The 25,418-nt window shown below is 31.7% G+C and overlaps 5 protein-coding genes across 5 annotated transcripts in view; 3 read left to right on the top strand and 2 right to left on the bottom strand.

The window, feature by feature from the left end:
• Window positions 1-4,018: 4,018 nt before the first annotated feature.
• Hira (histone cell cycle regulator-like protein) lies at window positions 4,019-7,276 on the bottom strand. Its single transcript, XM_070646417.1, has 5 exons — window positions 7,054-7,276; window positions 6,887-6,993; window positions 4,966-6,826; window positions 4,540-4,901; window positions 4,019-4,482 (listed from the first exon to the last, which is right to left on the bottom strand). The coding sequence occupies exons 1-5, from the start codon at window positions 7,141-7,143 to the stop codon at window positions 4,104-4,106; spliced, it is 2,799 nt and encodes a 932-aa protein (XP_070502518.1). The 5' UTR covers window positions 7,144-7,276; the 3' UTR covers window positions 4,019-4,103.
• A 280-nt stretch (window positions 7,277-7,556) lies between these two features.
• On the top strand, window positions 7,557-10,353 carry LOC139095157 (luciferin 4-monooxygenase). Its single transcript, XM_070646418.1, has 2 exons — window positions 7,557-8,332; window positions 8,424-10,353. The coding sequence occupies exons 1-2, from the start codon at window positions 7,735-7,737 to the stop codon at window positions 9,470-9,472; spliced, it is 1,647 nt and encodes a 548-aa protein (XP_070502519.1). The 5' UTR covers window positions 7,557-7,734; the 3' UTR covers window positions 9,473-10,353.
• Window positions 10,354-12,107: 1,754 nt separating this feature from the next.
• On the bottom strand, window positions 12,108-13,035 carry MED28 (mediator complex subunit 28). The gene is made up of 2 exons (XM_070646420.1): window positions 12,778-13,035; window positions 12,108-12,718 (listed from the first exon to the last, which is right to left on the bottom strand). Exons 1-2 carry the CDS (start codon window positions 12,893-12,895, stop codon window positions 12,243-12,245), a joined length of 594 nt encoding a protein of 197 aa, XP_070502521.1. The 5' UTR covers window positions 12,896-13,035; the 3' UTR covers window positions 12,108-12,242.
• Window positions 13,036-13,988: 953 nt separating this feature from the next.
• Window positions 13,989-15,845, top strand: LOC139095153 (uncharacterized). The gene is made up of 2 exons (XM_070646411.1): window positions 13,989-14,195; window positions 14,289-15,845. The coding sequence occupies exons 1-2, from the start codon at window positions 14,098-14,100 to the stop codon at window positions 15,679-15,681; spliced, it is 1,491 nt and encodes a 496-aa protein (XP_070502512.1). The 5' UTR covers window positions 13,989-14,097; the 3' UTR covers window positions 15,682-15,845.
• A 1,488-nt stretch (window positions 15,846-17,333) lies between these two features.
• The window catches only part of tai (taiman), a 161,044-nt gene continuing 152,959 nt past the window's right edge, over window positions 17,334-25,418 (top strand). The window contains exon 1 of the mRNA XM_070646423.1: window positions 17,334-17,521. The gene's annotated coding sequence lies outside the window, so the exon portion shown is untranslated. The remainder of the gene's footprint in view (window positions 17,522-25,418) is intronic.

Genomic DNA, 25,418 nt, shown 5'->3' with positions numbered 1-25,418 from the left:
CCATAAAATTTTAAATATTAGTCCGTTTTGGCTGAAAATTTCAACATTGGTTCATTTTCGCTCAAGGAATCAAGCCTAAGAAAAATTTTATACTATAATTAAGTATTTTGAAAATAACCGTTAAATTTTCAAATGAACTAAAGCCAAAAAGTATTGAGACGATGGTTTTTGATTGAATATTTCTATGAATCCTTCTTTCTCATGACTTTTTGTGATTGGAACTAATAAAATTTATGTTGTTCTTTATTTTCATGCCAAAATTTTCAATCAAAACCACGTGGTTATGTAGATTTTCGCAATTCAAAATGGCGGCCACTTTGCATGATTTTTAATCAAATATTTACTTAAATTTAAGTTTAATTAATTAAATTTCAACTGAATCATGTTTATTGCTCAATATCCTTTCAAAATATATATAGTTTGTTAGTATGCAAGTGCTTAAAAGACAAAATATCGAACAAATTATTTCTTTGGCTGTAGGATTTTCATCAGAACAAAACATATTTTGGAACAAATCTTTTTAATTAGCGCATGAACATAAGATATTTTAGTCTCATTTTGTTGTATTTTGATTGTAGAATATTATTCATAAAGTTTTAGAATACTAGAATTAGTATCCAGCAAGAATAATGGAAGTCAAGTGAACTTCCCCATAGACTGCTATATATCAAAAGTAAGTTATCTTAAAAATAAGCCGAAATAGCAAAATTTACGCGTAGAAGTGAATTATTATACTAAAATTAAGTATTTTAAAGTGTATAAATACAAAACACATTAATAATTACACATAAAAAAAGAATTATGAACAATTTACTTTTTTCGTCCCTGAAGATCGTATAATGAGTGATTACTTAACTTCGTTATTTCTTATTGGATACTAGTTCTAGTTTTCTAAAACTTTATGAATAATATTCTACAATCAAAATACAACAAAATGAGACTAAAATATCTTATGTCAGGAATCATGCGCTAATTAAAAAGATTTGTTCCAAAATATGTTTTGTTCTGATGAAAATCCTACAGCCAAAGAAATAATTTGTTCGATATTTAGTCTTTTAAGCACTTGCATACTAACAAACTATATATTTTGAAAGGATATTGAGCAATAAACATGATTCAGTTGAAATTTAATTAATTAAACTTAAATTTAGGTAAATATTTGATTAAAAATCATGCAAAGTGGCCGCCATTTTGACGAAAATCTACAAAACCACGTGGTTTTGATTGAAAATTTTGGCATGAAAATAAAGAACAACATAAATTTTATTAGTTCCAATCACAAAAAGTCATGAGAAAGAAGGATTCATAGAAATATTCAATCAAAAACCATCGTCTCAATACTTTTTGGCTTTAGTTCATTTGAAAATTTAACGGTTATTTTCAAAATACTTAATTATAGTGTAAAATTTTTCTTAGGTTTGATTCCTTGAGCAAAACTGAACCAATGTTGAAATTTTCAGCCAAAACGGACTAATAGTTAAAATTTTATGGCAAGAAATGCAAAAATAAAAGACCGTCTCAATACTTTTTGTCGCTACTGTATTTAGTTCGATACCGCAGGACTCCACTAAGTTCAGAAACGGCACCAAAGTTAGTAGAAGCAATAACTGTATAAATTTCAATCTAGAAACCCCAGCATTTGAAGTTCAACTAAGAGTGATTAGCAGCTATGTCAGCATGACATAGCAAATGCAAAAGCGCTCCAAACTCAGTCAAACGGATGAGCAAGAAGAAGAAGCATTACAATTTTATTGGACTCATGGGTACATCGATAGAAATGAATATAATGGAAATGCTTCAATCTATCGATTAATTCCTCTTTTCTTCTTCTCCTGATTATTCTTGTTCGTTTTTAATCTTCACAATACAGCTATGTAGCGTAATGAAAAGAAATCTTCATAGCACGAAAGCCATTTTTTTATATCCAGATAGAAATGAAAAGAAATAAGAAAAAAAATAAATCAATCAAAGATAAAAATCATTTCGAATCCATTTTGAGAATGTTTTTACTTCTCTCATTGCTACTCGCTACTCGCTCATTGTTATGTGCCTTAAAGCGACTATCTGAAATGAAAATTATGGCTTCTTCCTTCATTTCAATTCAGACTTTGAAATTTTTTTTATATTATATTCTTTTTGAAATCTAATTTATTGCTTCAGCTATTGATTTTCGTTCCTGCTTCTTCCTTATTCTTATACTTATTTTTCATTACTTACTTGCAATAACAAAACCAACTTCAATCACATTACATAATGCTTCCATATATTCTGAACTGCTGTTTTTTGCAAGAATGTGAGGATTTACATTTAAATGCATGAAGTTTTTCCTTCATATCAGACATTGAGTGATCTGCTTTGAGCCCAAAACCATCAACAATGATTTCCTTTTTTTTTCCAACTTTTTCCTATTGCCTTTGCCCTCATTTAAAATTCATGAGAGAGGCGATGGAGATGGAAGAAAAAAAAAATGAATTCCATCCATCCATCCTAGCATGTACCATTGGTATAAATAGCAATTGAGGCAAGCGAATGATGAGAAGAAAATATCGATTTTGTTATGTTTTTTTGCATAAAGAAGCTCTTCCTTCCAACTTCGCCTTTATGTCTTTTGAAATGAATGAATGGCAGATGTAGCCCTCAACTTCAAGATTTAAATTACACATTTAAAGTTATTGCAATGTGTCTTGAATGCAAAATACCTTGAAGGAAAGCGGCATGATGGGAATGATGAAATTTTCCTTCATTTTTCTTTGAGGAAGTTTTAGATTTGCAAGAGAAGTTGTTCGGAAATGATGTCAAAATGACAAAGTTCAAAGTTGACTCGAATTTTGGATGGAAAAGTCGACACGAATCAACTTGAGTCAATACAAAACTCGATTAAACTTCGAGCTTTGCCTAAAAACTATACGTAAAATAGTTAAGTATTGAATAACGCAGCGGTGAGCAGCCTTAGTACCATGGCATACTAGTGTACGATTTCAGATGAGGTTTACAGCCAAGATGTGCCGCGAAAAATAAAAAGTAGTCAACTCTGCTATAACGGATTCCAAATGGGATTCGAACCCACGTCATATGATTTCTAGTCGCTTGATTCTACCACTGAGCTATCGAGGGTTATTTGACTTCATGGCAAAGTGTCAAATATTGATTATACATCTCCATCTTCTAGAACCTTAATACTGCTCTCTGAATTAAATACCATTGATACTGCCACTTTTTATGTGACTTGCTGATGATTATGCGTCATTAATTACTTACTTTGGCCATGTTGTTATGTGGAACTTAGGTTACAACAAAAGCCTTTCAATCTGACTTTGTTGCTGGCTCTGTCATCTATTTGGTACAAATTCTCTGTCCGCTCGATGAGTTGATATTTCTTCATCACTGTTCTACGCAAAGTAGTATTTGGATCTTCTGGTCACCGCTTTCCTTACAGGTTCCAACCAAGGGAGTTCCTTTACGGATTCTACCGTGATTCTGTCAAAGCAATGAAATTTTCTCTGGTATTATTTTTTCTAAGTATATGTCCTATCCAGCAGTATTTCCTATATGGCAAAGGGTCACATATTCATCATGTAGAACCTCCTTACTACTGCAACCTTAACTAAATACCGTTGTATATGACTTCCTAATGGTTTTACGTCATTAATGATTGCTTTCCAATACCATCTCAAAAGAGAAGTAGTTCATAGCTGATTACCACTCTGGAAAACAATAATCGCCTCCAAACCTTCAATTCTCAAATAGACATCATTTATAAACAACCCAAAACTTCCACTTGACACAAAGTTACGCTACATGAGTAAAGATAATAGCAGAAGTAAAGCGAGGATTGTAATTTAAATTGATGAATTATGTCACCGTTTCGCCTCATATCTATTCATGCTTGAATTATAAAAAGTAATAAGGGGTGTCACATTGTTATAAAGATGAAATTACGAACATTATTTTTAATTTCTATCGTAAATTTTGAGGAACTGAAAAAATGTTTCTTTTTTTAGGGTAAGTAAATTAATAATTTATTTGTGTCTATGTCTCATCTGATATTCTAAGTCTTGTATGTATTTATTTTGTATTTACAGCTATTAAGGATGACAATTGACTTAAGTTTCATCAATTTTAATATTTTCACATTTAACTGCTTCCATCTCATTCAGCTGATCCATATATTCACAATAAATTCGCTGCCATTTGGTTGATGAATGAAAACTTGCCAGAACTTCACGCAACAGTTCGTGCTTCTCAATATTTAATATTTTATGTTTTGAACGAAAATCGGCATCACTTTGTAGACTGTATATTGGTCCCAATAATTCATCGAGCACTTGTCGAACCTTTTTCTCGCTTCCATATGTTGCTAAATAATATCCGAGTACTGAATACCAATGTTTTAATTCAACTGGTGAATTTACGCTCTCACACAATTGTACTTGATGTTCGGCAAAGGAAATTTTTGTATGTGCTTCCCACGCATCATCAGATCTGTAAAATTGATATAAAATCAATAACTTCCAAAAAAATTAATATTAAAATACTTACGCATCGACTGGATTTTTAGATTTCTGTTGAAATGAGTGTGACAGGTATTGAACAGTAGCAACAGGATACGCCTTCATATTTTTAATATTTGTAATTGATCCATGCAGACCACAACGTGTAAGTGAATCACTTGCATTAACAATAATCCAACTTTGTAGGTCTGGTGAATAACTGTATGCACTTCCAGCACTGGTGCTTATAAATGGCACACCAAAGTCTGTTACATAAAACATGTTTACATAGCCATTTCCATTAAGTATATCAACACACGATGATCGCATATGAACTTTCATGTTGTCAACATTCCACACGCATAGTTGTGCTCGTTCGGTTAATGCACCTCCGAGCGATGAATTTGGACTCTATATAGAATAATTAATTAATTAATTTATAGCTCTTAATAAGAAAATTAATAAAAAAACTTACAAATCCAGTTAATAAAATTGGACTGGCTTGATTCAAAACAGGCATGACGAGTCGTCCATTCTTAATGTTGATAAATCTTACTGATCCATCCATTGATCCAACCAATACATATTTTGTACAAACACTGAAGCTCGAAATAGCAGATCCAACTGTAATTTCCCAAATTCTTCTATCATCCATTTGTTGTTGCTGATTTATATTCATACAGGCTACACGACTAAGATTACCAAATGCAGTTTTGTATGAATCATTGATGACTTGAATACGATAATCACCAATAGACTTTACACACTGACTACCTGTTAACGGCGTTGCTTTACCTGAATTCATTCTTACAATTGGAATGGCTGTTTTTGGTGTAATTGGTGCCACTGCTGGTGACATAAGAGACATAGATGCGAGAGAGCCGTGTGCTTTTTGTGGAGTATCTCTAAAGGCAAGTCTTGTATCAAGTTTTAATGGTTCAGTTACTGATGTAGATGTGGTTGTTGGCAATGTTGATAATCCTGATGTTTTAACTTCTGTAATTACTTCTGAGTTCTTTTCTATTATTACTTGAGAGCGTGGTTGTGAGCTTGAAGCCAGTTCCATTGTTGATGACGTGTTTGTGTCTGTTAGAGGAATGAACATTGGCGTTATTCTTCGCTTACCATCAGCTCTACGTGTTTCAACTTGTTTTAATATAGGCTTAACAGGCGTTGAAGTTGATCCAAGTGTTGTCGACGATGATTCCATTGACTGCATTGATTCGTTAGCTTCTTTTTGAACGGAGGGAATCGGAACTGGTTTAGGTATTGGTAATGTGTCTTTTGTAAATGTTGGTATCAATGAAGGCGGTCCACGAGGTTTATCTTGTGCTGTATTGAGTAATTCGGCATTTTCAATAATCATTTCCTTTTCAGCTTGTGATGAAAGGTCAACGGTTGCATCTTTTCCATACATTCGTTGATAAAGTGAATTCTTATCGTCTTGTGATAAAGGCTTTCCTAATTGATCTTCGTTAAACTGTAAACATGCAACAGTTCCGTCACCACTGCAAGCAAGTAAAATATATCCGTCACTTGACCAAGAGAGATCTAAAATTGAATCTTCAAATAAATCACGAATGACTAGTAGTGGCCTCTGCAAAGCTGTCATCCAAACTGATAAACATCGATCTCTCGAGCCAATTGCTAAACAGCAATACTGTTGTGTTTTGTTTGTTTTTTGAGATTGTCTTTTAAGTATCGAGTTATGAAACCTTACGCAGGTAACTGCTTTTCGATGTCCAACAAAATCTTTATCACATTTCCATCCATCTCTTTCAATAATTTGTGCTGTTGGACCTCCTCCATTCATAGCATGAGCTGATACTAAATATTGTCCGTCTGGTGACCAGCTTAATCTCAAAATATGAGTAGTTCCACCACATTCTTCGAATGGTTCTGTAATTGTTGTTTGAATTGTCCAATCTGAAGTTTTCCAAATTTTTACAGAACGATCATCACTTTGTGTGGCTAGAAACTTTCCAACTGGATCCCATGTAACACCTTTTACAAGTCCAGTATGACCTTTTAATGTCGCTACAATAGTTGGAAATGATTGTGCATCCCAAATAATAATTGAATTATCGATAGAGCAACTAGCCAACCATCTATCTTGTGGTGACCATGCAAGATCCAGAATATCTCCATTATGTCCTCTTAATGTTGATGTGCACTTCCAGTTTTCAATATTTTTAGTCATTCCAATACTACCAAAATTTGCACCAGTTCCTGAAAATCTCTTCCAAATCATAACCAATTTATCATCAGCGCCAGATGCAAGCATTTGACCGTTCATAGACCAACGTACTGCATTTACACAACTCAGGTGGTTGTCACTAAAATAGAAACAGAATGTAATCATAAAAGATCCATGAATAAAAAATTTAAATACTTACATTTGGCACAGAATTTTTGGCACTTTAGGATCCATTTCTGCTTTTTCTGATAAAACCGGCTCAAGATTCCATATTACAACAGATCCAGAATCATTTCCTTGTCCACCCTACAAAATTTCATTCAATAATGTAAAAATGCCGCATAATTGCACTCAATAATTTCTTACCGTAACAAATTTTGGCTCTTTTGGATGAATATCGATCGAAAATATTGGTTTATCCTGATTATGTACAAATGCTGGCTTTAATAGTTTCATTTTGAGTAATTTATTTTCACAATAGACTTCCAATTACATTTGATAAACTATTTTTTAATTTCCGCCTTTTTATATTATTGGATTTTTTAAGCTCCGTCTTGTGAAACTAAGATTCTGCATTACAAAAAACTTTTGTTTACAAACATTTGTAGTGTTCTGAACGAGGAAAATCGTTATTGCGTAGATGGATGCGATCAGCGCATCTAAAATATTGTAGAAGTTGTTGGAACTTAGGCAGTAATGTTGATGATATTGATTAGTTATGGATTTAGGTTGTGTAATCTATCTAATAAAGACTTATTAATAAGATCCAGTAAAGAAATTCCAACAAAAGACAAACTGCTGACTCAACATCCAAATCCAGGCTAAAAATCATCAACAATGAAAATGATTATAAAAAAATCGCGTGATATTTTGCGGCTCATTGTAAATTGAATACTCTACATGATAAGATTAAAAATATTTCTGTGTTTAAATTTAGCTAATATTTTGAAAGATTAAGCCATTATCTCTCAGTATTTCGAAAGGTTTTCACCTGAACGGTAGAAATTTTGGAGTGTAGCTGTTAATTTAAGTGAAAAGAAATCAAAAATGGCAAAAAAGAATATTTTGTATTGTCCAGAAATTACCAATGATTATGCAAATGAGCTGTCAATGGGACACTTGATCATTAAAAGTCTGACTAATGCTGGTGATAAAGTGCTTTTAGTCTCAGGAATTACGTCAGAGGAATTGACAGCCAAAGAATTGTTAACAAAAGCAATTAACTTTGCTCAATCCTTAAAGTCATTTGGAATTAAGAGTGGTGATGTTGTGTCTCTTGTGTGTGAAAATCGCTTTGAATTTGCATATGTGCTATTCGGAAGTATTTTGGCTAATGTAACAGTTGCACCAATCAATCTGACCTACTCGGAACGAGAAATGTCACACGCATTAAGTCTATCGAAACCAAAAATGTTATTTATGAGCCCATTTGCAGCTGATAAGGTCGTAAATGTATCAAAATCCTTGGATTTTATTCAAAAGGTTGTACTGATCGACGACGAAAACCCTTTTGGAAGTGATGTAATGTTGTTTGACGACTTCTTAAAGCGATCAGACAATGTCAATATTAAAGACTTCATTCCATCTCCCATTGAAAACAAACAAAGTACAGTCTCATTAATTTTATGTAGCTCTGGAACAACTGGTAAGAACACTTGTTAAGCAACCTTAAGCTACATATGTTTAAAAATAAACTTTGCTTGCTTTTTTTCTATCTCTTATCAACGTCAATACAGGTCTTCCGAAAGGCGTTCAGTTATCACAAGCTAATCTTATCGTTGTGACACGATTTTGTAAAGATGTTGTGATTAATATGGGAAACATTCCATCCAACGAAGAGAGAGTATGCCTTGGATTGTTACCATGGTTTCATGCATTTGGAATTACAATATTAACAGGTGTAATTTCTGGTGCGATGGCCAGGATCGTCCTCCTACCTAAATTTGAAGAAGCTCTCTTTTTAAGCTGTATTGAATACAATAAGTGCAATATTTTATTCCTGGTTCCACCATTAATGGTATTCCTTGCAAAACATCCAATGGTTGCTGATTATGATCTAAGTAGTGCACGAGTGATTATCTGTGGTGCTGCACCTTTGTCAAAAGAGACAGAAAATGCTGTCTATGATCGATTGAAGATCAAAGACTTGCGAATCTTGCAAGGATATGGAATGAGTGAATTGTCACTTGCAGTTCTTCTCCAAAAATCAATAAGAAAGCCTGGTTCCGTTGGTGATCTTAATGGTGGATCATACGCAAAGGTCATCAATGAAAATGGTGAGGCATTAGGTCCAAATGAAAGAGGTGAGCTATGCTTTAAAGGAAATCAACTTATGATTGGATATATCAATGATAAGGATGCGACAAGTAGCTGCATTGATAATGAAGGATGGCTGCATACAGGAGATGTTGGATACTACGATGATGACAAACAATTCTTCATTGTTGATCGTATTAAGGAACTGATTAAATGGAAAGGTTTCCAAGTTCCACCAGCTGAAATTGAAGCTATTCTATTGACACATCCTAAAATTAAGGATGCAGCTGTAATTGGCATTCCAGACGAAAGAGCAGGCGAAAAGGCACTTGCTTACGTCGTCCGTGTAGATGAAAGTCTAACCGAAAATGACGTCCTTGAGTATGTCGCAAAGACAACATCACCTGCTAAGCGACTACATGGTGGCGTTATATTCACGGAACTAATTCCAAAGAATCCAAGTGGTAAAATTCTAAGACGTGAATTGCGCGAATTCTATAAACAATCAAATCTGAAAGCAAAGTTGTAAGTTGATTAATGAATGGCCATCGACACCAAACAAGTCTTTTGAACATTCAGGTTCAAAGATCAAAAGTTAATTATATATGTATGATGAAGAGAATTGCTAGTCAACTCTAATTTTTTTTTGTATTAAATCCATTACGCGCACTCGAAATATATATAGGTAAATTTAAATGTTTTATGGATATATCAGGTTTTCGTCTAGAATGCTTTTTGTACCTTTTTTTTTTGTGTATTTTTATCATGTTTTGCACCAATCTTTGTAAGCTTTAGGTATTAATAGTAAAGTATCAATAGAAAAAAAACCCAAAGAGAACTTTTTCGTCTTTTTTTTCATCACGCGTCAGTCAAGGTCAGCCTCAGACCAAGATATATCGATGTGTTCATACAGAGTACACTCGACCATACGGATTTTCGTATACTAATACAAACAATAACATTTGAAAAATATTGTAAAATTTCATTCAAATTCAAACAAATATAAAAAATACATTATGTTTGAGCTTTAGCTACATAAATTAGCATGCAATCAAGCATTTACAATGCTTCTGTACTAAAAAAATTACAAAAGTCCTCGTGTTATTGATCGAGGGACTTAAGCGCATTTTTGTCCCAGCGATCAGTAATTGACTAATAAATCAGTTCTCGATCTACAAAACTAGATCCAGTTCACTTCTAGACCCACAAAACAAGATCCAGTAGGATCCAGGTCACTTCCAGATCCAGTAGGATCCATATAACTTCCAGACTCACAAAAACAAGATCCAGTAGGATCGAGGTCACTTCCAGACCCACAAAACAAGATCTAGTTAATTACAGGTCACCATACTAGAAATTTAAGAATTTCATAATTTAACGGATTTTGATAATTTAAACCATATAACGGTCAAAAAATTTAAACATTGCTCAGTAAACACTGTTAAAACATCGAAGAACATTGAAAAACATTCAAAAGCAATGAAAAAACGTGTTGATGTTTTTGTTGTTGTTGTATATGAAGTAGACTCCAAATGAAAAACTGTTAATTATAGTATTTATGCTTTGATTTGGAAGTTTTAAATGGCCGGCGCCGCAATAACTTTATGGAACTGATCTTTTAAAACCATTCCGAGCTCTCTACGATGTCTAGTTAAAAAGTTTTTAGCGTCAGCCGAACGCCCGAACAGCCGAACGACCGAACGAACAAAGTGATTTAATAAGCTACCTTTTTGAAAAAAAATTCAAAAATGCGCTAAAAATTCATCTAAAAGTAGAAACTTTTGCAAATCAAATTTTTATAAATTTTCTTTCATAGTGTTAGTGCTAACAAATATTCAAATTTTTGACCGTTAAAAACGACCGACTTTTTGTTTGAACACATCTATATATCTTGCCACAGACATAAGAGATGAATATGTTAAGCTATTTGGAAATGTACACTTAAATTTATGTACGTAGATACACGTGAAATAATAAAGAAATGTTTTCATATGAATTAGTAAGCATGTCGATCATCTTTGTGACTTTCAGACCTCCTATGTTATGGTAAATCGCACGTTGCATACAAAGTGCCGCAGCTGTGTGGATTAAACGTGTATCAAATATTTTTAATTTTGATTGATTAGATTACGCTTTCTTAAAACAGGTTTAAGGGATTAATTAGTTCATGGTGGCATTCAGTTCTCTTCAAGGTCAATCAAGCATTTTTGAATGGACTTATTTACATATGGGCTTAGCCGCAAATAACGTTCCATTTTTTTTCAAAATTTCAACGGAAAAAAATAATTTTTTTCAAAAACAGAATACTAATTATGTTAATTAAACTAATTTAAAGCATGATTTGCTTCTGTAGAGTATTCTAATCTTAAAAAGGAACATAAAATCTTTATGCTCCCACAATTTAAATCATAATAAACACATAAATTTAGCGATTTTTATTAATTTTTCTGAAAAATTTTAAAAAATGGAACAAAAATTCACACTCAGTAATTGAGATGTTTTTTGAATTTTTGCATTAATTAAATTTTAGCACTAATCATAGCAAATTATATGCCAAAATGTTGGTTTTATGAATTTCTACAATAATAACTATCAAAAGTGATCCTAAAAAGTCCAACTAAGGAGAAAAATGCCTTTAACTTCAAATTACTGAGTGTGAATTTCTAAACGGCCATGCCCATATGCAAATTTTGAATCTTTTGGACGATGACGGCATGTCAAGTTGAATAACATTTAGTTAAACACATTAAACAGAGATATGCTTCCTTCTTGAATCTGTTACCTAATGTCATATACGTCATAGAGAATTGACCTATTCAATACAGCATTCATGCTTGACATATAGCTTTGAATTATTGGAAATTCAATCCAAACAGGAATACAACGTAAATCTTTGCCGGATCGACACTTGGTACGGAAGACTTAGTTAGTTCTCAAAGCCTACTCAGCCTCATTAGAGCTGGATTCGAGCCTAAAGCAATTAAAATCCGTAGTTGGACCCAAAGCTGCATCTAATATCTCATCATTACAGAAGCATTTCTAATCCACAGCTACCATTAAAAATGCGAACGCATACCAGCATGCATGCGAAATTTCATTTCAGCCTATGAATAAAAGCGTAAAAATTTTACCTTCTAATGTACATCCTCCACAACAAAAATAAATATTGTTGCCATACAATTAGCACAAAATTTTTTTTATTCCGATGAATTATAATTGTTTCTTAATTATGGTATTTTAAAATACAGAATGATTAACTTTTTAGCTTCCTGAAATAACATCAGATGCATTTAACGCCGTCAGGGTCGTGATGGTCCTCCCATATCAATATTATTTGTAGTCTTTTCTAAAAATGCTAATGGATTTTGCATGGCTTGCGAGAATGGTGGACGATGAGTAACACCAAATCCAGGTTGATGCATTTGAGGTGGCAAATTTTGCTGCTGCTGTGATATATTTGGACCCATCGATTGAGGACCTTGCATTTGTGGATATGGTGGAAGTTGAGTTGGATTCATTGGCGATTGTGGATTAACTGGTGCTGGATTTGTGTCACTTAAGTAATCCTTCCATTTAACTATTTTTGCTGAATGTTTCTTAAGCAGTTCATCTTTTCGAGCGATTTCGTGTCTTAAATCAATGTTTTCCTCTTTTAACAGCAATTCTGGTTTGAGACAAGAGAGTTGGAATCGTTTTTGCAGGAAGAAGCATTCCATTTGTCTTGCAAGATCAATAAAATTGGCAATTGTGTTCTCGACTTCAATTTTTATTTCATCTGTGGATAATTAAAGCGATTAACTAGTAACTGGATGATTAATAATTAGCAAAATTTACCTTTATCAGATCCACTGGATGATTCTTCTTTTGTTAAGCAGTGAATGCAGTTCATAAAGCTTAACTCAAATTTATCCATCAATGAATTTGTTGGTGGTCCGCTGAATGTTGGTTCCATTCTTGCTTTTCCTTATTAAACAGTTGATGTACACTTAGTTATGATGATATTTAACACTTAAGAGTGGTCTAATGACGTGAAAATATTTAAATTAATTAATTTTCAAATTTAATGTCGACTAAGCGGCATGTAAACAAACAGGGCAGGTGCCTCAATTATGGTACGAAAAATTAAAAAAAATCATTTTTTTAAATAAATTGAGTTTTTCTTTATTTTTTCATCTCAATAATATAATTCATTACTAATGGGTGTTTAATCTTTGTGAACTCTAGCAGCTCTTGGATCCTCTGGTCGGTAAACAACATATGACATTTTGTATCTTCTATTATCTCCGTCATTTTTGTAATATCTGTATAATCCAATACCAGCTAATCCAATGCCGACCATTCCTAAAACATTTGCAGCCATAACTTCTGGGATTTCATTCCATCCTACAACAAAAATGAGTTAAAGTTAAAATTGTTAAATTTTTCGGTGAAAAACAAATGATTTTATAATTTTATGAATTTTGTCACTTTTCACTGGATTTTTCTTTATTATTTTACCTCGCATCAGAAGAGCTTTGATAGTGGTTTTTCCTGCTTGTGATGCCATCCTATTTGATATGGATTAAACACGATAATTATTGAATTATCAAAATTTTTATGTTATGCAAAAAAACAGGGGAAAATCAACTCGAAAGAAATTTAGTTAGCGTGAAATTATGAGAGAAACATGAACGTGGCTTTGGTAACTTTTGTCGGACTGTCTAAACATTAAGTTACAGTTTGTTGATTTAATACACATGCATGCTGATATGTGCTTAGATGATTAAAATATGCTGTTCTAATAGTAAATTTGTTTTTTAATGAACATTCATCAGAGTAGGCATTTAAAAATAAATTAGAAAACTTAACGTCAAAAATTTATTCAAAAATTTCAAAACAACTTATTTTCCTTTCAATTTCCAAATTTCCGGTAGTAAAATCTAGTACGCTTGTCGCATAAATCCAGCAAAAATTAAATAAAAACTTTTAACAGGTGAATTTAAAGTTTAATTAAATACTGCGCAATAAGCATCACACAACTATAAAACACACTTTACTTTGTTGTGTTAGAGTTAGTTTTATTGTTTTCTGTGGATGTAAGCTATTTCTATATTTATTGTACAATTTGGATCTGTCATAATTTAGTTGCTGGAAATTATTGCAATAATCATCAAAATGAACCATTTTAACAAGTTACCTGATGAAATCATTGACAAAATCTACAGTTATTTGGATATTCAGTCCATTAAGAATTTTTCATTAACATTTAGAAGGTAAACGTAAATTTTTTTCTTATTTTCTATTTATAAACTGGATTACAGCTGATTTTTGTTATTTAATTATATTTTCCTGGTTCTTTCGTGTAGATCAGCCGCTGTTTTAGCTTCATCGTCATATTTATTAAACAAATACTTTAAGATTAAGCTACACGGTGATTTTTGGACAAATCGGGAGAAAGTTCTAGATGTTATGTACTTTAAACGGTACATGAATGAACTTGATATCGCAGACATAAATGGAAATCATAATGTATTGTGTGCTGTATTCAAAAAATATGGATGTCAAATTGTAAAGCTCAAGATTTCAAACTCAAAAATTGATGACTTCAGTTTTCGGGAAATTCTGAAATATTGCCCGATATTAAAGGAACTCCACTTATCAGAGGTGAGTGTCATCAAAAAGTTACCAGCTATAAATGCAGTATGTATGACAGATCTAAAAGCTCTATCCGTTGTTTATTGTGATTGGGAAATCTTTAAATTCTTTACGAGATCACAAGTTAAGTCATTGACCATTAAAAGCTACCTTGATGAAGGTAATCGAAAGGATCTCGTTAGATTCTTGTCATTCCAACGAAAACTAACGGAAATGACATTACATGGAACTGCTCTCCGTACGCTATTTCAAAATAACGACGTCCTTGAAGATTTGTCGTTCAGTTTGCGATCACTATGCATTGATAACGGAATCGGCAAGAACTCAGATATCGTAAACCTGAACATCATCACTTTTGTCAATTTGATGGATGAAAGTTTGGAAAATGTTGAAATTTGTGGACCTCACAATGAGGAAATGACAATATTCTCGTTGCTTCATTTGGGTAACATCCGTAATTTGGTCATTGATGTACGTGGCTTACCAAAAAATCGAGAATTTTATGAGCAACTCGAGAATGAACCGAAAAATTTTAACTTGGAGAGTTTGAAGCTTGTTGGATTCTTCTTCCAACAAGAATATGCGATTAAGTCAATTCTACTTAAATATCCAATGATTCGTAATTTGGAGATTTACGATTGGGGAAATGGTCCAATTTCGAACTTGTTGGACTTTATATCCCGAACTTTACCATACCTGCGTAATCTTAAAATTACGGAAATCGCAAACAATGAAAATATCAAATTAAATGCATTGCAAAATTTGACAGTTCAGTACATCCGAAATGCACGAAAATTGACCAATTTCATTGTCAAAAATAACTCCGTAGAGACATTAAATATTGGACTTGTTTACATCGGACAGGTCACAGAATTCGCAAACGACTTAAAAGATCTCAATAATGTTAAGCATCTTTCGATTGGTGGCAATAAGACTGCATTGAGAAAAATGCTTAGCTTGATACAACAGGAACAGCCTGAGAAGCTTGAAACATTGGAACTCTCAGTTTTATGTGAGGAGAAAAATGCTTCGCAAAAATCTATTAAAATTAAATTGCCATTTGATCCTGTTGACTTGAATATGAAATTCAAGGTATTAATTTAATAAAATGGAACTTAATTGCAATGCAAGCTCATTAAATGAAATACAGTGTGGATTTATCGAAATATTTCATAATCATTAAGGCTTATTATCGAGAATTCTGTGTGGATTTTTGGAATAATTCATAATTATTAAGGCTTATTTTCGGAAAATTACACTTCATTTAAATCCTTTTGTGATTCTTTTTATTTTTACAAAATTCTTATTTGTAGATTAACTATTTATGTATTTCCTTATTTAATAAAATATTTGAATTAATTAAAAAGCATGGAAATAATGTTGTTAAAGTTATAAACTTTGATTTGATCAGATTTGACAGTTTTGTAAAGTTAGGTATCATTTGAGTATAAGTGGCTCGGTGACGGAATGGTTCAATAATTCGGTACCTAATTATTGCAATACCGGCCTTGTGATCACTGGTTAGAGACTAGGTAGGAGAAGTTTTTAACGAATTCTGATCACAACCTTCCCTTGCAGGCTATTGGTAGAGTAATGTCGAAGTAACAGTTCTGATCCTATTATAAAATGAATTTAGTAAGTGCAAAGGTCTGGCGCACCCTCACTTGTTCAACTATCATTGGTCGTGAAATGCCATAAAACAGCTCTGGATTTTAATGATCTGACAGGGACACTGCATGACACAGGGTGAATCAATGCAATGTACTAGCCTCAATTTGTACACAATTTGTACACAAACTGAGTTTGTGTGACTAGAACAGCGAAAAAGCATTTGAATCCAATTAGACTTTTTCTGGGAATTGAACCCGGGGCGTTAGAACGGTAGTCCGGCGCTCTAATCACTTGACCGTTGCCGTTTTTTTGCTGCTTTATTAATGATCCGAATAGTCAAACGTTTTTGTGAAATAAATCCAAAATTCAAATTAAAATTTGAAAATAGATAATCAACTGAAAGATTAACTGAAAAAGTTATTTACTCTTAATAATTCAATTTAAAATTAGACAAAACTTCATTATTAATAATCTAATCTAATTGTTAAAATTTAGAGATAATTTGATTAGTCGTGATTAGTAAATTAGTCTTAGTCAAGTCTTAATAGAATTATAATTTAAGAATAAATGTCAATTTGCTATTATGATGAACATGTTTGTTCGTTTAAAATGTGATTTAAAATTAAAATTGAAAAACATTTGGAATGTTCTAGCTTTAAGGTCTTTAATTTCAATGGCATTGAGCCGCATTGTACAAAATTCTTGAAAAAATAAACAAAATTTTTGAAAATTTTACTAATTTAAAAGCAATTCTGCCTTATATTTGAAAATATATAGATAATTCTAGACATATTAATAAACATTCTGCTTGATTTCTATAAGTAACAATAAAATTGAAATTAATCATTGAATTTCTTACTGGGAAAACCTTTATACCGTTTTTAAATAAAAATTCCATCGGAATTTTAATGCAAAAATATTCTCAAAATGCAATTTTTACGCAATGTCAATAAATGAATTTTAATACAAAGTTGATAAAAATACAAATCATGACATATTCTTATCAATCGGTCTGACAATATCAAAATTTATAAACAATAACAACATGACTGACTCGGAATAATGTACAACAATTTGCACAATCGAGAACAGTTCAATTTTCAATCAGTTTAATCCTCAAAACATCTACTCAAAAACTATTATTTTTATCAGAAAATGTAAAATTTCAATTCATTTCAAGTGTTATTTCTTCTTAATTTTGTTAATTGAATATTATAAAAGGACAATACAATCGAATCTTAACGAAAAACGGTTAAAAACTAGAAAAAATAACGTGAAAATAGTGTAGAGGAAAATTTCTTATTGCGGATTTTGAAGATAGAAAATAATTAAGGTATGTATATATTTTACCATAATACGGTGTCATTAATCAAGGAATCACGGTGAAATCATCATTATAAAGTTATTGACAATCGAACAAAGTGAATTATTGCGTTTTAAATGTCAAAAAAAAAAAAAAAAAATTGCAAGACAAAAAAAAAGCCAAACTGATTAGATTTGTGCAAACCTTGAAGAAATGAAATGAAAAAAATTGTATTTCAACATTTTGAGCATAGAAATCTTTAATATTTTTTGGGATTCTTTTAAGTGTGATGTGATGTCAAGTGTAACTGTCCATGTAATTTTAATGATTATAATTGTGGTTTTAAATGCGATTAAAAAATTGCACAATAGTCAATTATTATCGATAAATTTTCTCATTGAATTGTATGTGGTGGCATTAACTAAATTTGTGAAATTTTTTTGAGATTTCTCACTTGATTGTTATTGATTAATAATTCATTTATATCAATGACATGATCAATGTTGTGGATTATGGATTAGAATTAGTTAATCTTTGCCTAAAATTCCTTAAAATCCATAAAATTTCCAAAGCGGATTTGACAGATTACCAACAAATTTAAGTGATTTAATGTCTAAGAAAAACACAAATTTTTTGGCTGATTGTTTATCACAATTTGCATTAATTCCTAATCAAAAATTACGTCTGACTTATTTGCATCCACTCGCTCACAGATGTCGCTTCCGTCCAATTGTTAAACATTCTGTAATTGTGTACAAAAAAAACTTTTATTTTTTGCAGAGATTGCATTTCAATTACTTGCTGATGTTGTTGTTTATTACCGATTAAACAATGACGTCAGTTCTGTTATTTATGCGTATAATTCGACGATGAAAAATTTTTTGGTCTCTGCCCACTATTTTGATCTACAACCATCCGGCCTATAATTCATGATAACAAACAGCACAAAAAATACTCTGTAAAAGATATTTATGTAAGGAACAGATACAGAACCAAAAACTATAAGCATCTCATTTATTTAATAGACTCTATCGTCTAGTCGAAATTTGTTTTATTTTTTTTTCTTTCTTTTGTATACAACAAAAAAAAAAAATGTCGTTTGTATAAATCTCCTATTAAATAAAGTCTATATGAATATGCAATATAAATAATATTGCATGAATCTTTCATTGAATGGACACTTGACATTTTAATTTCTTAGTTCTTGGATTTGTCAATTTAATGGATTATAGAGTTCTGGAGAAGAAAAAGTTTTGTTATTTACTCAGGTTTAAGGATCTTAAGGATTCTTAGTTTTTGCCCTTAAACTGTTTAGAGTTTGAAAACTGTTCAGAGTAGGTTGAAAAGGATTTGATTCTAATTTTACAATATGGAAACGAAATCCATTAAATATTTCTTGTGAATTTAAAGAAATGTCTAAATTGTTATTCATAGATTCTCACACATCATATTTAGTATGAATCTGATTTAATTCTAATAAGATCTGCTTTATCCTTGTGTTTAACATAAGAATTAAATTGAATTTAAAGGATTTGTATTAATATCAATATATTGACTACTTTTTTGACTTGAATCAGTTAGATTCAGAGTTGCAATTTGTGACAGGTCAACAGAAACGGTCCATCTGTCACAGGTCTTTACCTGTTGAAAGGGAGACAGATTTGGCCTGTGACAGGCAATCGTCTGTGATGGGCGAGACCTGCGACAAGTCAGGCCTGTGACAGGTCAAATCTCTATACCTGTCAACAGGTAACGACTTGTGACAGGTCATCTTTATACAGAACCTGTCACCTCTACCTGTGACAGGTACCTGTCATCACAACTCTGGTTAGATTAATAAATAAAATAGTATACGCATATCTTCTGTCCTAAAAGAGTTCTACTGAAAATAAGATCGAATTCAATTTGCAATCAGTGCTAATCCTGAAAAGCACGCTGCGTCAAATTTCCTTTTTCATAGGAAAAATGGAGCAAAAAATGCTGTTACGGTGACGTCAGGAAACCTTTACTTCTACAGAACCAGAGGAGTAGTCAGAAATTCTTATTAGTGAGGCTCAACAGCTGTATTTTGAAATCACGAATCTTGTTCTATTCATAGTCATATATCATATACGTTTGCAAGTATATCCAACCAATTCTCAGAGAAGAGCTCATGCCCCTGATCCTCCCTCTCAATTCCCTATATATTAGTCATTCTCAGCGAATGTATTATGCAGCTCATGGCTGTTTACAATAATTTAAAAGCTTTTTAAAACTAGAATCTAGTATAATCCAGTTTTTTCTTCAAAACAAATCAATAAAGCTTGCAAACTTCCTATTTCGCCTGAATCTAGATTAAGTAAGTTTTTAAGTAAGAATCTGAATCTTAAACAATTTAATCGAAACTTAGACGGTATAGCAAATTATTGCTTCGCCTGCATGAAAATCCAGATAAATCCGGGAATTCCGCTCATGATCGATGTTCAGTCAAAGCAAAATGTCTTGAACCTTAGTATTTAATTGACGTCATTTGTGAACGATTAAATATCTTCAAATCTGATACCATCATTTGAACCTTCTGCCTACAACAGACTCTAATTTCAAAATCTACAAAGTTTCTAATTTTGTTAAAATTTTGCTTATTAATCGTTGATTGTTTATCTCTTGAATGCGAATGATATATATCATAATGATGCATACGGCAAAGGAAAATGTCAATGAAACCTACACGAGTAGTTAGTTAATTAAGGATAATGCTGCTCTAGACCGATCATACATTTGTATTTTCATGAGAATTTCTAATCAGTAACTTATCAAGGACTTGCTATAATTGAGTTTAATTTTTATAAAAATAGAATGACTTCCTATATGCCAGATGATTTCGAACTAAAAATTGTACAAACAAAAACAATTGCGAACTGTTTACAGAAATGACACAAGTGCGTAGGCCTTGTTATATTTTCAACAATCGTGAAGGACATAACAATCATATGATTTTTTTTTTTGGATGTTTATATTCATGACAATTTATTGGTTTATTGCTCATTCAGTTGAGAGCATGTCCTTATTTTATGATTATTGCTGATAAAATGAACAATTATTGAATAATATTTTCACAATAAAACTTTTTCCTTTATGTTGAAAAAAGCTCAACAAGTTCCAACATAATTCTAAATAGCCGTGGATAATTTTCATCTAAAAGCTCCTTTTTATGGAACTTCATTGATTTAGAAAATATTATTATTTGAAGAGCAATTTAGTCAGAATAAAAAAAAGAAACTCTTAAAGAGGACACTTCCACTTTTTTTGAAAATGAGTCAATGAAGCATATCGAGATATTCAATAAATTGAAAAGAAAAACTTTTTTTGCTTTTCTTTTTTTTTGGCTTGCTTCATCAACTTCATGCCAGATTGAATTAAATAGGATACAGAAGCATTTGCTTGTGGTGTTATGTTCAATAAAAATGTTTTGGAATATTTAATTTCAAGTTGAAAAAGAGCAACGTGGGGTTGATTTTGATTAGAACTTTTTGGATTTTCTGGGAAATTCTGAATTTTTTGGAACTTTTTTCTGACTTTTTCTTCAAATTTTTGCAATTCATTCTGAATTTTTTCAATTCATTGAGCTTTAATTCATTAAATTCTAGCTCAATTCATAACTTTGCATAGGAAATCTGAAACTTTAAGTTCTGTTTTTTATAAAATTCCTGAGAAATAATTCAAATGAATCTGCAAATTCTCAAAATTTCGACCAAATTACCGACGATTCGAAAATAAAAATAAATCTGATTCGTTGAAGCAGTGAACCGCAAATATGAAAGATAAAGTAATTTAATCCCTGTGTAAACCAGTGTAAACTTCCATAAACACATTGATCCAATAGCAAAGTAATCCAGTTGAGGGTAGTAAAACCTTCTGAAAAATTGTGTTTTACCTTTATTAAATTAATTTTTAATCCTTGATGAAATCTTGTATTATCGATAAAATGGATGGAATTTTTCATTTAAATCGTAGATGGATCTGGGATAATGGAGATTCAGATTAACATTGTAGTCTGGATTGTAGATTGAAATGATTAAATTTTATTATCAAGCATCAAACAAGAAATGCACTTTTGAAGCTTTAAAACTAAATTTAGATATTTTAATTAGAGTTTTCAAATATTTGGGTCAAAATTTGGAACCAGGTTCGAATTTTTAACCTTCTTTTGATATCATACCCGGATAGGTAGAGCTATCCAAGTTTAAGACACTATTTTTCCTTATTTTAATCCTTAGATAAATACCAATATCTTGCTCTTGAGTGGACTAACCAAATCATTGAAACCAGAGTTCCAAATTGAGTCGAATTTCCAAGTCGACTTCATACTCAAATTGAATAATTGTGCATTGTTTTATCTCCAACATCCAATTCATATAGAATTCAATTTAAATCTAAATTTCATGCTAATAATTCATCAACATCACATCATCCTCTTTGACTTTATACCTCCAGCACTCAGCTTAATTAACAAACAAATTATTTATCGTTTAACACATAATTAATTTATAAGCAATTACTTTTTTTTTACCTAGTTCTTTGGAATAATTATCAAGATTTAGAAGAACATTGAAGCTTTTGTTAAAGAAAAGAAAAAAATAAAAATTAGGCTCATTAGGCATAATTCTGTTTTCGAAGAAAAATCTGTGATGAATAATTAAATGTTTAGAAAAACAAAAACAAAAACAATGAGAGAAAAGAAGTAACGACATAAGGAGAGATTAAATCAAATTGATAAGAGAATTTTTCTCATTTTTTACACCTATAAAAATTGATTAAATCAGAGTAAATAATAAATCTCATCAGAATCATTGCCCTCTGTATTTTTGATTGTATTTGTTTACGACAATTTTCAATTTTATATATTTATAAGTGAAATAAAATAAATCGATAAAATCACTAGTTTAAGGTCAAGGGTAATTTGCACATATCCACCATTCATGAATGAATTAAAAGTTTTTCAATTTTGAAATTCTTAATTTATTTTAATTACTGATATTCATAGTCACACGTAGAAAAGTTAGACTCCTAAAAATAAGGCCTGAATTTATGTATGCTTAAACTGACGAAATCGTGACAATTCAGAACTTTAAAATAAAGCTTTTCGTGCAATTTATAAAATCAATATTCGACTTGTCTATGTACATGTATTTAAAATACAAATAAGAATGACTAAAGCTAAAAAAAAATATCGATTAGATCTGATTGTGAGCGAGAGGATGAAAGAAATAAAAAAAAAAAGCATTTTGATTGAAATGTTAATTTAAAATTTCAATGATGCCTTGCTTGATATCAAGATAAAGAGAATATTACAAATATTTCTCTCGCATGCACACACATTTATACTATATATAGTCTCAATGTTACATCTAAAGGAATTAAATATATATATTTACAAACTCAAACTCGAGATGAGATCAGTTTTGTAATTGATTTTGATCTTGACTACCTTCTGTCGTCAAATTAAACAAAAATAAAGAGTGAGAGATGAAAAAAATGTTAAAAAAATCCGAAAAAGGCAACACGGAATGCGTACGACAAGAGAGTGAAATGTTAAAAAGCCTCAATCGATACTTTATATGCAGCTGCTTTTGATTAGACACATTCGACAGATCGCATAATAAGAATGCACTTATTTTGCTGCTCATACATACATTGTACTGATGTATGATTTTGCAATTATCATTAAGTATTCCATACATTTGTCTCATTTTCATCGGAAATTGTTGTTCATAATGTGAAAAGGGCAAGGAAAAATGAGAGAGACACAGTCGGAGAAGTCTAAGACGATGAAAAATGTTATGGCTTGAATGAAGGAGACGAGAGAAAATTTTTTTTTTTGTGACGTTAATGAATTATGAAAGAAATGCCTTTTGATAAATTTATTTGCATTCGATGGTTGAATAAATAAGTTGAATTGAATGTTTGTTGATTTATACGGCCTATGGTGTTGGAACTTATTATGATGAGCGATAATTTTGTTTATTGTTAGTTTATTTTTAGGACGTTTTTTTAGTTCTCATGAATTTTGGGGTGGTCTTTTTAATAAGTTGGTGGGCGATTCTCTTTGAGCATCCACGTATTGAACATCTCGATGGACTTACTTATTTACTGGAACAAGTTTGTGTTTCCATCCCACTTATGAAACTTTCTCTAGTGTTTCACTTTCCAAGCTTGTGACCTATCCAGCTATATTTTCGTTTGAGGACTTCCCGATTATGAAAGCATACTGCTCTAGTTGAATGTTATGATGCTCTATTTGATGATTATTCATAATTTAGTTTCAAAAACGTTGAGAGATTCCTCAATAAACGTCATTTATTGTTAAAGAATTTCCCTTTTTTAGTTAGTTGGGTATTGATGGTTGATGGTAGACAGAAGCATAGTCAGTAATTTTTCGTTTGAAGTCTGTTTAAATTTTATTTGTATGAATCCTATAAAACCCATAAAATCTAGCAAATTGAAGAATTTGTCCCATTAAGGGACACACTCCTACCCAAAATACGCATAGGGAATGCCAAAGGGTGACAGCTCATCTTCGAAAGAGGCCAGTTCGACATATTAAGGACTTGAGCGTCCTATTCAACACATCCAATCCAGGAATTCTTCGGCAGTCATAAGGCACGTATTATCAAGTTTACGTTTAAAACCCCTCAATGTGAATCAAAAGCTAACTCATTCAGATACTAAAGATAGATACGCATTAACTCAACTTTATTTTCAATTGAGTTCATTTGTTATGATGAATGAAACTTTACAACATACTCGTAGCAATAGTAGCTTTAATTACAATAAATTACATTCAAAATTCATCAGAAATGAAGACAAGAAGTTCCTCAAAATAAACAGAAAGCTTCAACAAATTTTCTTCACGAAAACATTACTTAATTTCATTATCAATGCATCTAGACATCTTCAAGTTTATAAATTTAACAAGTAAAGTAATTTCAAATCAATTACCAAAAAGAAGAAAGTTGAAAAAAGCAAATTGCCAAAAAGGAAGCCATCGCTGCCTTCTAAGAGCATCTCAAATTGCATAATACTCCTAATATAACTAATTTTCAAACATTTTTTGCCGTTCTCTTTTCGCCTCTCTCTTTATGTCCATTTAAAATAAGAAAAATTGAATGATGGACGAGGATCGTTTACTAAATTACGTCAAATTTGTGAGGCATTTATTGTTATTGTTTATCCACAATAAGCTCATGTCACGAAAAGAATAATTTTACTTCTTATTATTTCTTTTTTTTTCATTCCTATCCACATTCAAATTGTTTTATTTCATTTCACGTTCAATACATAATCATGGTGAGGAAAAGAGACGAAAACGGAATGAAACTTTTTTTTTGTATCAATTTATTCTGGTACAGATGATGTGGATGGGTGTAGCTTGGAAGTCGACTTGGATATTGTATGGGAACTGGACTAGATTAGAGTCGATCTCGTGCTCAGGATTTTGTGGACTTAAATTTAAATGGTTGTTCTTGTCTTGATCTAGTCAGAGTCTTACTAGAGCTTATCAATTAGTCAAGCACCTTCTGAGCGACACAAATGAAGAAGGCTCTGCCACAGAGATTTCAAGGCTCCGTTAACACCAAATGGAAGCCACCTATTTTTTGTAGCCTTAGGGACACCAAACGAAAATGACTTTCATTTGATATTAGTAAAAGAGGTTCAGCAGAGCCTGAAAAGTTCGTAGCGAAGCCTTCTTCATTTGTGTCGCTGGGACTTGAAACTGGACCAATGCCACTCAAACCATGATCCGTGAGCTACTGGTGCACCGCCTAAAGCCAGTTGTGTCTTAAATTTACAACGAAATACTAAATGTTAACCAAATTAATAGTTACTCCGCGAAATTTAAGCAACATTGATTAAAAAAACGAAGGACTTTAGTTCTGTGAGTTGATCA

The sequence above is a fragment of the Chironomus tepperi genome, unplaced genomic scaffold (assembly GCF_022539635.2).
Source record: "Chironomus tepperi strain 1889 unplaced genomic scaffold, CSIRO-AGI_Ctep_v1 contig_362, whole genome shotgun sequence".
NCBI classification, from domain to species: Eukaryota; Metazoa; Arthropoda; class Insecta; order Diptera; family Chironomidae; genus Chironomus; species Chironomus tepperi.
Note: the sequence above shows the minus strand (reverse complement) of the source record. Positions and strands in the feature narration are given on the sequence as shown.